This window comes from Eubalaena glacialis, chromosome 10 (genome assembly GCF_028564815.1).
Source record: "Eubalaena glacialis isolate mEubGla1 chromosome 10, mEubGla1.1.hap2.+ XY, whole genome shotgun sequence".
NCBI classification, from domain to species: domain Eukaryota; kingdom Metazoa; phylum Chordata; class Mammalia; order Artiodactyla; family Balaenidae; genus Eubalaena; species Eubalaena glacialis.
The window spans coordinates 24,281,906-24,295,799 of record NC_083725.1 but is presented as its reverse complement, the minus strand read 5'-3'; the positions used below and the strand labels follow the sequence as shown (position 1 = coordinate 24,295,799).

At 44.1% G+C, this 13,894-nt stretch overlaps 1 protein-coding gene across 1 annotated transcript; it reads left to right on the top strand.

The window, feature by feature from the left end:
- The first annotated feature begins 907 nt into the window (after positions 1 to 907).
- PLET1 (placenta expressed transcript 1) lies at positions 908 to 12,665 on the top strand. Its single transcript, XM_061202577.1, has 4 exons — positions 908 to 1,121; positions 5,532 to 5,733; positions 9,232 to 9,293; positions 11,301 to 12,665. The coding sequence occupies exons 1-4, from the start codon at positions 938 to 940 to the stop codon at positions 11,945 to 11,947; spliced, it is 1,095 nt and encodes a 364-aa protein (XP_061058560.1). The 5' UTR covers positions 908 to 937; the 3' UTR covers positions 11,948 to 12,665.
- Positions 12,666 to 13,894: the final 1,229 nt, after the last annotated feature.

Sequence of the window (13,894 nt, the reverse complement as noted above, 5' to 3'; positions counted from 1 at the left end):
TGAGATTCAGCCATTTTTCTTAAACAAATGCTCCTTGAATTGTTGCAAGTCTTTGCTTAATTTCTAGAGTTCTGAAAAAGTTGATTTAGACTGTTTTTGCTCATTGCTTTTCTGGAGGAGTGGGTTTTTCAGAGGTCCTCACTCCACCATTCTGTAAGTGCTTCTCTTGAAAAAACATTTATAAATATCTCTTTGATTCAATTCTACATTTTTTGTTTTCTTTCTACTCACACAGAATACATCTCTCCTCTTTTCTCCTTCAGTGAGTGAATTAAAATCAGAGAAGAAGTATGAAAAAAACATATTTTCTGATTTTTTTCCAGTAGTTTCCCTGTGCTACAGTAGTATAGAGGAAAGTGTCAGGCAGGAGCAAGGTGAACCAAAGCTGTTTCTTTCCAAAGAAACAAATATAAATCCAAAAGCACAGTCTTTCTAGTTCTATGATAGTCACAAAATGAACTGGGACAGGAGACATGTTCGATTAAGGAGAGCTGGAAAGGATATGTAATATTCCATGAAGAAAAGTGCTTTAATGCCTGAGTTTCCTGTAGGGAGAAGAGTGTAGTTCCTAAACAGGACAGGTATGTGATGATTACTCAACTCTGAATTTCACTTTGCCGGTATTAACCCCTTCTCACAGCTTCCTTCAAATGTCAGATGCTGAGGTGAATGAGAGGCAAAATAAAACCACGATCAGTACATTCCCCTTCATGAGCAAAACTGGAATTGGCAAAGGGTCATGGTGACAGATACAAGGAGATTCATTCCTGGTGATATCTTGGGCCAAATTCCAGAAGCCAGTTCATCTTATGGAGGAGTGAGCAGGAGATTTGCATGTATGACCTCACCCAGAAGTTCCAGCCCCAGAGCATATAAACAGGTGAGTTGTAGCTCTTACCCAGTTCCAGGCCCAGCAGTTTCCAAACAGATCAAGACCATGGCAATCCTCAGGTCCCTGCTGCTGCCACTGGGGCTGTTTCTGTGCCTTGGACTGCTGTGTTCTCCTGCCAGCTGTATAAATCACAATGACAACTGCACGTCCTTCAGTAAGGTCATTGCCACCACTTACTCCGGAATCCATGCCAACCCGAACGTCTATAAAAGCAATACAGTCTACACAGGTAAGTAGAAGCCATTCTCTCTGCTGTCCTCTGTTCTCTGAGGGTAGATAAAACCGGAATTGCAGAACATACCCCTCCATCCCTGCTCTCAATGACACAAACAAAACATGTGTTTTTGACCCGTCTGGGACACAGAGGCAGAAAGAGAGAGAATGAGAACATGTAAGAGGTTGGGTTGGGTGGGACTATTTCCTATTTCTGCATGTCCCCTGTGTGAACCTGAGCCATGGGAGTCATTATATCCCAACACTCAGGTTAACCGAGTCCCAGCAAGAGCACAACTGCGGCAAGCTCTCTCACTTAAATAATTTGGGCTTTTTTTTTTTTTTTTCACTTAAAACAGTCTGTATTGGGGGGGGCATTTTTATTATTTTAAGGGATAAAAATTGCACCACAGTTTGTAGTCTTTTCCCATCCACTTGATAAAACAATGCCACCATGGATGATTGTATATGGCACAACTCCAGGAGACGCTGTTCACATTTAGTCTATGGGTGGAAAATCTGGTAGGTAGACAGGGAAAGTATTACTATCCCACCTGATAAATGAGGAGCCTGAAGCTGAGAGAAGTTAAATGACTTGCTCAGGGTCTCACAGCTAATAAGTGGCAGAACTGCCTCTTGAATCTTAGTCTTTTCATTCCTAATCCAGTGCTTTTCTTTGAGGTGCCTAGAAATATTTTATAAACATCCCTTTTGGGATCAGTCAAACCTACAAGTCAAGGCAAGTGCTCTCGAATAACTTTCATAGTAACAACAAATTTAATATGGCTGTTTACATGTACTCATGTATTTAGTCCTCACAATGACCTACTAGGTAGATACTGTTGTCATTCCCTGTTTGTCAATGAGAAAACAGAGGTAGAGATGCTAGTGACTTGCTCAGGTCAGAGCTGCTTAAATGATGGACCTGGGATGTGAACCCGAGCATTCTAGCTTCAGAGACCCTGCTCTTAACCACTACACTATATGCCTCTCAGTTACAGTAATGAGAGCTAAGATGTCATACTGCGTGCTGAGTACTGTTCTAAGGGTAAATGCTATTATCTTCCCCATTTTACAGATGAGAACTGAAGCACAGGAAAGGTAAAGTTTTACCCAAGGTCACTAGTAGGTTGCACAGCTAATATCTGAACCTAAATAATAGCCAAGATTTGTTCTGCTTTGTCTAGCCAGGCCGTCCAGCTTCAGAGCCTGCCTCCTCATCTACCATGTTATCCTGCCTCTCTTAGAACTCTAACCAAATTTTGCAGAGAACACCAGGGTGATATCTATACCCATGCTCTACAGATTCCAGGCTTCAGCAGGAGAATGACTATGGTCTGCCTTCACACACTCACCCTGGCTAGTCCTTTTTTCTATTTTTTCTTGGGGACTGTCACTAAGTGCCTCAGCTGTGGTGGGTCTCCCTACGTCCCACTCCCTCAGGCAGCAGATCTTGTCCTAAACAGGGCAGGGAGGATAATCTTGTGATTCAAGATGAGGACCAGGAGGGCATGTGTGTGACCTTGTATACAGAGCAGGACCTGGATGGTCAGAGATCTCAGACCTCTGACTTAAGGTAACACATCACGACGTGAGGAATTTTGCTGTTGAAATGGAAGAAAAAGAAACCTATCTTGTGAAGATGCAAGGAGTGCAGGGTTGGAGGTGGGGGTGGCAGAGGAGCCATCTGAAAGTAGGAAGACAGAAGAAAGAAGAATCAAAAGATGATCCATAAGACCCCTTGAAAGGGAACATGCTGGATGAGAGGGACATCACAGCATTTACAGAGGCGTCGGGTAGAGCAGAGAGAAAGGAGAAGAGGAACTAAGGCTCACTGAATGCCTACCACGTGTCATGCACTTCCCCAAACTTCATGTGATTTCATCTCAGAACAGAAATGTGCTAAAGCTCTGTGATAAACTGACTCACTATAGGAATGATTTAAGTTGAGAATCAAAATCCTATGCCCTCGGAGATGTGATGTACCAGATTCCACACCTAGAATTACACAACAGGCTCCATGATTTCCTTGTTTCATCATAGGAACTTGCTGGGACTTGGGACTTTTGGGGAGACTGAGTAAATGCCCACACAGGCCAACTGCTTCTCCTCATTTTAATATTGAAATTTTTTTAAATTTCAGGGTTTGTGTTAACATTGGTAAGACATGTACAAATGGTTTGGCTGGTTCCAAGACACAACTGCATCTCAGGCAATATCTTAGAACAGGTTCTCTGGGTCTGACTTGGTATCAGTCAAAGAAACTCATATGGTAGTAGTATTTATATTACAACTGCGCTGGCTAAGCATCTGCCTCCATTTTTTACTTCCGTGGGCAAGAAAATCTAACTTGCTTGCCTTTTTTTCCTGAAACTTCAGCTTTAAGGCACTATGCAACACTGGATGCACAACTTTTTAAAAATCAATCAATGAGTAGTTATTTAGTGCCCTCCAGGTGCCCAGAACTGGGCTGGTCAGATACATAGGTGAAACTACAGTGTGTAGTACAAGCCAGAATGTAATTAACTCCTCAACTCTATAGTAAAAAAAAAAAACAAACTACATGATTCAAGAGTGAGAGGAAAAGAGCCCAGAGGTGGGACATCAGCAGAATCTTGGAGAGTAAGTGGGGATGTGATGTGAGATGAGAAGGAAGGAAGATTCCAGACAGGCACCAGATATGAACAAAGGCCAGAGGCAGGCAAGCCAGGTGTGTCTGCAGAAGCAGAGGAAGCCTGGCTGCCCCAGAGTGGGGGTGGAAACAGCAGAGTGAGCTGGGTTATGAGGATCATAAGAGCCAAGCGCTGGGTACTGCAAGCAACAGAAGCAGAAATATAAAACCAGAAACGTTTAGAGGCTCTAGAAGAGCACTTTGAAGGTTTTGGACAGGTGTGTGTCCTGATGGAAGGGTTGAGTGTGCAAGTCTGATCAGGCTGAAGCCTGAAGGGAGGGGACTATGGAGGCCAGGAATCTGGATAATACAGATAACTAGGAGGGATGAAAGGCAGATGTAAGGGGGGTGGAAAACAGAAGAAAGGACAAAGGCAAGCCCAGGGGAGAGCTGACAGGCTTGATGACTGGATGACACCGTCACTCATCACCATCCACCTCACCACCATGCACACACATCTAGGACAAATGTCAGGTTCTCGCTGAGCAAGTCAGGACGGGGGAATCTGGCTCAGCAACGTTGACTGGCAAAAACAGACAAAACAGAGAAATGTTTCGTGCTAAGAAAAACAATGGCAACTTATCCAACACCCACCGGTATTAAAGTCTTTACATTCTTCTCTTCAGTCTCCCAGGAACCTTTCAAGATAAGGTATCATGATCTCCATACAATGAGAGATAATGTCATTATCCTCACACCTAGAACCAACCCTAGTGCAAAGTGGGCATTCAATAAATATTTGTGGAGTGAATGATGAACAGGAAAGAAACCAAGGATCGGAGGTGAAGTGACTTGGTCTTAAATGTTAGGGCTAGGATTCAGATCCAGGACTGTCTAATCCTATTGTGCTACAAGATCAATTTTCTTTATTTTGTAAAGGAGAAGCCCTTAAAAGAATTTGGGGTGGCTGAGAGGGCCCTAGCATTGAGAAATTTGTTCAGAAGGGATCTTCTAAGGGAGGAGATGGACAAACTGAAATAGTCTCTTGAAATTCCCTCCCCATTACACATCAGAAGGCTGAAAATAACAGGTGGAATTAACAAGTGTCAGTGGGGTCCCTGTGGGCACACGTTGGGCTAGGTCAACAGGTGAGACTCACCTGAGTGGAGGGGGTCAGGGAACCCTAAGTGGTTATTTGACAGGTACTTGGATTAGGGCCTCTGGGTCTCAGAGGCCCCCCCCCCTCCGCTTCCCTCACTCTCAACAACAAAGACCAAGAACATCAGCATTTCTGGAACCAGGAAATAGGCTTTGCTTTGACTTGGCAGTAACAGTCCCTTATTTCTTGAAGCACTTCCCAGGAGGCCCACTTGACCCTTTCACATGCATCCACCCCTTCTCTCCCCACACTCCATTCCCCCTGAGAGAAGGGCAGAACTCTCATCTGGCAGATAGGAACAGGGCTCAAGAGGTTAAAAGTCAGCCAGGACCTCATCCCTGATATGTAGCAAAACCAGGGCCAGAGTACAGGTCTTCTTTTGTTCACCTTTTCCTGTAGAAAACTTGGAAAACACAAAGAAGAACTAGGAAGAAAATAAAAACCATCTATAACCCCACAACCAAGAAATCCCCATAGTTAATATATTGATGTATTTCCTTCCAGACTTTTTTCAACTTATTTCACAAAAATGGGACCACACTATATTTACATACTACTTGTAACTTTCTTTTTTCACACTTAATTTTGATTTCATGACCCCCATCTCTTGTCTTACTGCACAGATGGCTGATTGTTTCCTTCTCATTTCCTCCTAGTGTCAGTTCCTGTGAATAACAGTATTAGCTCTGTGGTCCTGCGAGCAATGGACCAGCACGACTCAGTCATTGGCTCCTGGCAAAAAGCTGACAAGTATTGCAACGGCAGCGTCTTGTACCACATGAAGAGCCCATACAGCAAGCTCTTCGAGGCAAAATGGGTATCTCCTAGTTCCATGAACATAACTGCAGTCGAGCTACAGTAAGAACCTATCCATATATGATTTGCTTTGGGCTTTTACAATTTCATATTATGTTTGTACAGTTTTATACTGACCTTGGAGGACTCAAAATACAATCCAGATATGATGTGGGTAATTCAGTAGCTGTACTCCTTTTCTGCCTCACCGTTCTTTGTCCTACCTTTATCTGTAGAAGTTTATACATCACACACACACACACACACACACATGCACACACACACACACACACACACCAGGTATGCTCAACATAAACAGAAAGAATTGGTGTTAAAGAAAACCAGAGCTGGACAGTAGTTAAAGCAAAACGAATGAATGAATGAACAAAAACAGATTTTATTCAGGACTATCGCAATAAGAGAAAAGAGACCTCAGTATGGAACAAGTCTCAACTCTGAATACAACATGGGCAAGTGGGAATTTACAGCCCAGGAACAGGGTGAGGGCTCGGTGGATGGAAAATCACTAAGAGGAAACATCAAGACCTGTAAGGGGGCTCTGGCTAAACTGACCTAACAGGATTCTTGCTTAAGGGAGGCCAAGCTGATCTGATATCACCTGGGGGATAGTAGAGGATGAGGAATTCAATCAGATAATAAAGGTGATCAGATATCAAGGGTGGGAGGTTCTTGCTAAACTGACTTATGAGGATTCTGGCTAAAACTGGATTTTACAAGGAAGTGCGCAGATGGGCCTACGAGAAGGTTCCAGAGCCTGACTAAAGTTTGGTCCAGAAAAGAATCCTTGTCACTGGCACCCAGTTTGCTTCAAATTCTCTATATTCCCTCCTACTCCCACCCAATTCATTCCTATTAGTCTGGGGCAGACAGTACTCCAGAGCCAGGCAGGGTTGGGGGCAGCGGCAGCAAACAGTTAAAAATAAAGACACTCGTCTTGAAACCATCTGGCCACCTGAGCGTTCCCCTCTCTGCCAACCCCCAGGGCAGTCCTCCAGGAGCCCTTGCTAAACTGGGGGTGCAGAGAAGCTGCCAGTAGCCAAGAGCCTGGAGGAGGGGTACTCAGCGGCCATTGTTACCAAACCAAACTTGGGTCCACTCACCTGCCGCACAGCAGAGCCAATTTACTGACTCCGGGTTGTGATGAAGGAAAGTGCAGCATTTACTGCAGGCACCAAGCAAGGAGAACAGGTGGCTCATGCTCAAAAGACCCGGCCTCCACGATGGCTTTCAGGGAAGGTCTTTTAAAGGCCACATTTGGGGTGAAGTTTGCAGGGGGCATGACTTTCTTCTGATTGGTTGTTGGTGGTGAGGTAACAGGGTGATGCTTCAGGAATCTGAATCATCAACCTTCTGATTCCAACCAGTCTGGGGGTCTACGTGCTTGTGGTCACCATGTAGTCACCATCCTCCACTTGGGCAGGGGTCTTAGTTTCTGCAGAACAACTCAAAGATATGTGTCAGATTGTTATATGTATCCCTTGAGGAGAACTAGGACTCTGTTTTATCACTGAATTATTATTTCTTGACTGCTTTCCTTTGTTTCTGCATTCCCTCACTTCCCTAATTAGTAACTGCTTAAGTCTGCTCTTTGGAACTTGAGGAGGGTCTAGGAGACTAAAGCCTTTTTCTACAAACAAGAAATGGGGGGACATGGTGGGGCTTTTGTACCAGGGTGGGCCCCCAGGGTCCTGCTTGGTTTCAGTCCCCCCGTTTCTTTGATACTCTTCAATCCTAAGGGGAATGGGGGTGGGGAGTGGGACAAGAAAGAGAATAAAGTTTTTGATAGAGTGGTTAATCATAAACTCAGCAGGGGATCTCAGTTTTAGGGGGACTCGGTTTCACCATGACACAGAGAATCATTTTTTAAAACATAGATTCATTTTGGAAATGGCTTGCTGGCAGAAAGTGTGATGATTGTACAATAAAACTGGCTTCTTCCTGTTGCACAAAATGGACACACTCAGATTCTGAGGTGAGGCCACCTGGGGACTTTAACAAAAAACTTCCCTCCCAGCTAGGGATTTATTTTCAAGTTCACTTTAAGAACCAAATGTTGAGAGGTCCTTATACTTTCAGACTGCCATTTTGTACTGAAAGGGCAAGTCTGACCATCAGGCCATGTCCACTATGAACCGCCACCAAGTCTCTGTAGACAGCGGTGATGGTGATGCTGCCAAGTCACTCCAGCCTCTCCAGCCATGCCCGGGCCTGGTCGGACCTAGCTGGCTCTGGAGGAGGTGCTATTATGCCCACAGAGTGACCTGCAAGACTAGAATCCAAAGGGAGCTGCTACAACCCAGCCTCACGATGACAGCAGCCCCTTAGAAGCTGGCCAGGGCTAATGAGGGCAATGGTTTTCCCTTCATCTCACCTCCTTAAGGTCTCCACACTCCATGCAACAACAGATAAAACACCAAACGGTGGTGACAATCTTCAATGGAAGCAGCACATTCCCACCAACAGTGCGGTCTCCAGACCCCTCCTCACTCGCACCTGCTGTGATGCACTGGCCTCTCTGCTTGTTTACGATGTACACATGCAGCCTTGATCAGCGAGGCTGATGAGGGGAGGGGAGCAGCACGTACGATGGAGGAAGCCCACTACGCTGAGTAGCGCACAAAAGGCAACGTGAAGAGGTTCCTGCCCACCGAACTTCACAATGAGGGTTGGGAGGCAGGGCCTCTACAGAAATAATTACTGAGGTTACATAGCACGTCCTCAGAAAGCACTCCCTGAGCCCCCAGATCAAGTTCCGCTCTCTGTTTACTCACTCTCATCACTGCCACTGCTTCGTCAGAGCACGTATCATGACTGCGATCACTTCCTTGTCAGTTGACTATTCGTATAAAGTCTCCAGGGTAAGAACCACTCCTGCTGTGTTCACCACTGTCCCCTCAGCACTAACCACAGTGACTGGCATGTAGTGCACTCTCATTAATTGTTCAATGTATGAACAAGAGACTGATATAATAATGGACCCAATGATATCAGAACAACAGACCAAGCTGTACAGATCATTTAATGAACATTAAGCACCTATGACGCTACGTGTCAGGCGTTGTTGACAACAGAACTTGCCCTCGAAGAGCTGGCCCTCCAGTGGCGGGAGAGGCTCACAGCAAGGCAGTGCAGTAGAGGGGCATGTCTCTCAGATGGAGCTCTGTCTGGGTCCATGACAACCAGGAGAAACAATTTCATAGAGGCTACTGTCGAGTCTGTGGGCAGATGTGCCCGGGACTGGTATTACAAGCAGAAAGACTAGCCTGAACAAAGACCAGCCGTGTATACCAGCCTGTGGGGAATTCAGGGTGCTGGTGTTGGTGGGGGAGAGGGATGGACATGATCTTGTCTGGAGCAAAACTGTGGAAGATCTTGGTCAAGACAGAATACAGCAGACCAGTACTGAATGATCTGCTACTTGTGCTGTAAAGAATTTAAGCACAAAAGGAACTAAGAGGTTGGGGTCCCCTGGGAAGGCAGCAATGTGAGCTGAACTTGTGAATTCCTCACCATCATCTCTCATCCATTTGCCCTCCACAGAGTCTTCACAGTCGATTTCCACAACACGGCTAGAGTTTCTTTTAAGATGCTGAAAAGAAATGGTAAGTTCCTCTGCAGTCTATTTACATATCTGGCAGTGAAATCCATCAGCCCGGAAAATTATCTTATGGGTGCCCTAGAAAAAAGTCATGGGTAATCATGCACCACCCAGATACCAGTTGAGTCTCCCAGAACCTTGAGGTCTACATAAGATTAGCTCAATCCCTTATCCTGTGCCCTGTGGAAAACAAAAGCCAATTCCAAGGGGGCTTCGATTCTCATGGTCACTTGTGGCTCCAGATGCCAGCTTCCTCAGGAGCTGTTTCCATTCAATACCACACAGATGTGGATATGGAAGTTGGTTCCTTCCTCAATTTTCACAAGAATACCACCTCACACAAAGCCTTCATTGGTATAGCAGACTTTACCGAAGGGTTTAAGGGATGAGAAGGGAGATTTGCACAAAGCAGGGTTGATAGCATAGAAAACCAATAATTTCATTAGTTCTCAGAGTGGCCTCTGGCCTCCAGCACAACCACCAGGAATTTCCACTGGCCTTTCCCAGGCTGTAGTCCTCAACTTCAAACCATGCTGAGGCTCCCTGCCCTTCTCCCTTCTCTGCACCCTTCCTTCTCTCTTATCTCTCTCTTGCAAGCAAAAACAAATTCAAGAAACTGAGGTTCAGAGAAGATAGGTAATTTGCCCAAGGCCACACAGAAAGTAAATGGCAAAACTAGGACTCAAATTCCACATCTTACACTTTTCTCGACTTTTCTTAAACTTACTTTAAAACTATAAAGACAATCTTTTTTTTTTTCAATGAAGTTTTTAAATACAAGCTTCAACCAAGAAGAAGTCACATTAGTCTTTCTCAGTGTCCAGATAACAGGTCTTCCTCGTGAGCCCCCAAACACTGAAATACATCTAGTACGCTGCGCATTTTCCTGTCAGTCAAGCATTGCAAATGTGATAAAAGGCATATCTATTTTCAACAACAAGTATTAAAGTGATTATGCCTAATGAAACTATTATATGAAAACCTTAACTGTTTCCTTGGTGGCTTCCCCTCTGTGAATTTGGGATGTTATTTTCTTTCTCCAGGACATTTTTGAAATGAACACTCATATAGATGCTAGGAAAGGAAAAAAAAAAAAAAAAAAAGTTGGTCTCTAGTCAGGACTCCTTAGCTCGATGCTAATAAAATCCAGATTTTAAAAAAGGAGAAGAAAGCGGGTCTGTTCAGAAGTGGTTCTGTTCAGGGCTCAGTGGTGTGCTAGAGAAACATTTGCCCTGAGGAAATGCTAAATGAGATAAGACAATGCCACAGAGCTGGAAGACACCCTGCAAGTGGGCAGTATGCGCAGGTCTGTGCAAATCACTTGGCATTTCCCTTCTTCGTCCTTATAGTCCCCTCTGTGGTTCACTCAGACCCTTGGAAGTATCATTACCAAGCTCCAGGTTTCCAGGATCAGATAACCCCCCAGGGATATAGGCCTGGCTTTCTCTGCTTCTCTGCAAGGCAACCTCAGAGAACCAACATGTGGTCAGATCACTGCCTGTGAAAATGACCAATGCCTCAGACACCACAAAAAGGGATTCAAGCATTTGGACAGGGCCTCCTTCCACTTCCTTTAAAGCAGAGTCAGCCATCCTCAAGTCTGGGTGGTGTCTAGTTCTTATAACCTTTACATGGAAACTTTGAAATTAGCAAAAAAAATAAAATAAAATTGTACCACTCTGGATCATATTTGTACTGATTGATCGAATATAATATTAAGGACATGAGGACATTTGAAGGCAGACTGCCTTCCCAACAGCAAATTCAATAGTTATGTAAGTTCAGTATAAATTCCTTCTTCCATAGATCTTAAGGTCAGAGTGTTTCTTATTTTTTGTTCCTTAACATTCTGTACCCCTAGTTTCCCCTCCTCTACACACACTTGGCCCTTGCGAAGTGTTCACTGAATTCTGCCCATGAACTCTGGCTCCAGCATTCCGTCACATTAGCCTAGTTTCTCTAGTGCCCACTCGCCACCCAAAAGAGGTCCTGATGCCATTTTTTTCCCCAGGGACAACCTCAAACTTGACCACCAAGATCTCCACAATCAAGCCAACCACAACCACAACCCCAATCCCAACCCACAAGCTAACCACAACCCCAACCCACAAACTAACCACAAGCCCAACCCACAAACTAAACACAACCCCAACCCACAAACTAAACACAACCCCGACCCACAAACTAACCACAAGCCCAACCCACAAACTAAACACAACCCCGACCCACAAACTAAACACAACCCCGACCCACAAACTAACCACAACCCCGACCCACAAACTAACCACAAGCCCAACCCACAAACTAAACACAACCCCGACCCACAAACTAAACACAACACCAACCCACAAACTAACCACAACCCCAACCCACAAACTAACCACAACCCCAACCCACAAACTAACCACAACCCACAAACTAACCACAACCCCGACCCACAAACTAACCACAACCCACAAACTAACCACAACCCCAACCCACAAACTAACCACAACCCCAACCCACAAACTAACCACAACCCACAAACTAACCACAACCCACAAGCTAACCACAACCCAAACCACAGCCAAAAGCTCGGCCAACAGAGCCTTCCTCAGCCCCCTGAGAGATGTCATTCAGATCCTGCTCGTCTTTCTCACCAGCAAACTCCTCTTCTAGAAGGAAGCTGGGGGAACAATTGCTTCTGCCTCCACTGCATCCTTCTATGTTCAGTTCCAAGCCAGGGCTCTGACCTGTGTGAATGAAGACTCTGCGTTCTCAGAGGTACAACTCTACTGCCACTGCTTCAGACCCAAACGGAGACCAGAGGGTCACTTAGTGGAGGGTAGCCAGTCCACTCACTGCTGTTCAACTGGATCTCTCAGGACACAAATTAGGCTTTTTGTAACCTGGTCTGGGTGTAACTTGGAATTCTGGCTCTTAATTTAACATGTCGACAGCCAATTCCGCAGTCAATCTAAACTTTTGTTTAGATGCAACACCAGTAGTATTTGAAGGGAAAGAAAAGAATGTACCATGTTTGAGTAGCCAAGGATAGGGAAAGATTATGGTATAAAGGCATTATTTTCTGTCATACCAAATACGCTATGCTTCAAGCAAGAATAATGAATGTGTTAAATTCAAATATGTCTTTAATGAGTGATTAACTTAAAATACAGAAAATGTCATCTAATTTTATTCATTTATGTGAGCATTAAAAAATCAATGGATATAAAATAGGTAACTAATAAGGACCTACTGTATAGCACAGGGAACTCTACTCAATACTCTGTAATGGCCTATATGGGAAAAGAATCTAAAAAAGAGTGGATATATGTATATGTAAAACTGATTCACTTTGCCGTACACCTGAAACTAACATAACATTGTAAATCAACTATACTCCAATAAAAACTTTTTTTAAAAATCAATGGAATGGTGAGAGTGTGTATATTTTTAAGGCCAGATATAAAAGTAAAATTTTCTCAATTTTAATTTTTCTCAGGTGCAAACTGGTCATTTTTCCCCTAATGGTAACTTCCACTAAGAGAAATGGGCAAAATATTTATAATACTCGTAATACAATATAAAACCAAAAGAAAGTATGGTATTTCCCATAATAAGCAACCACATTTTCTTTTAATAGTTATGCTAAATTCCAGGATGCCAACATTCAGTGACTGGATGCCAACTTCCAGCTGGCCTTCCTCAGGGACAGTTTCTGTCAATTTTTTCTTTCTCCCTGTGAATAGGCCAGACTTTCCTATTTTGTATGTCTAATTTTTATTGAAAACATTTTCAATATTATAATGTGGTGACTCTGGAAATCATATTCTCCCTTCTCATCAGGGTACGCTGTTGTTGCTTGTTGAGGGCTGCAATCATCCATTTGTCTAGTAACTTTTCTAAACTAGTTTTGCAATGACTGCGTTCCTTGTTGAATGTGGTCACTGAAGTCTCTCTTCCGTTCTCTCAGTGGTCAGCCAGTGACCGAACAGATTTTCATGTATGTCAAAATTTAGCAGCCTCTTTCCTCATTAAGCATTCCCCTAACAACTATAAGTTTTTTTTTATTAGAGTCTAGAGTTCAGAACAAGTTGACCCTGACAGATTTTGCCAGCTTAATGGCTGCTTCAGTGGAGGGACCAATTCTTGGCGCTCCTGACTCCGCCATTTTCTGTGATGTCACTTGGTAGCCACTATAGGTATCTGCCAGGTGCGATACTCAGCACTTTATATGCGTCATCTCACTTAATCCTCACAACAACCCTATGAGATATAGCCATTTCACAGAGGACGACACTCAGGCAGAGAGAGAGAAATAATTTGCCCAAAGTCATTCAGTGAATACACAGTGAAGCTAGTGGGTTTTGAAGAGTGGTCTATACCACTTTAGAGCCTGCACCTTTAACCAGGACACCCTAAGGGCACTGTTGAGAAGGATTCCGAAGCAAAATCCAGGCTCAAAAATACTTCATATTCAACTAGTGATATATTCCTTGGGCTCAGGAGGCAGGAATTGAAGCAGAACAGGCTCCAAATATTTGCCATCCTTGGTCACTCCTTAAGTGAATCCAGTAAGTGGCAAGCACAGTGAGTAGCAGAAGAAGAGTAAAGGGCTAAAGA

Coding starts and splice junctions, on each gene's coding strand:
- PLET1 (XM_061202577.1), top strand. CDS start 938: ATGGCAATCCTCAGGTCCCTGCTGCTGCCACTGGGGCTGTTTCTGTGC. Junction 1,122..5,531: donor AAGCAATACAGTCTACACAG/GTAAGTAGAAGC, acceptor ATTTCCTCCTAG/TGTCAGTTCCTGTGAATAAC. Junction 5,734..9,231: donor ATAACTGCAGTCGAGCTACA/GTAAGAACCTAT, acceptor TGCCCTCCACAG/AGTCTTCACAGTCGATTTCC.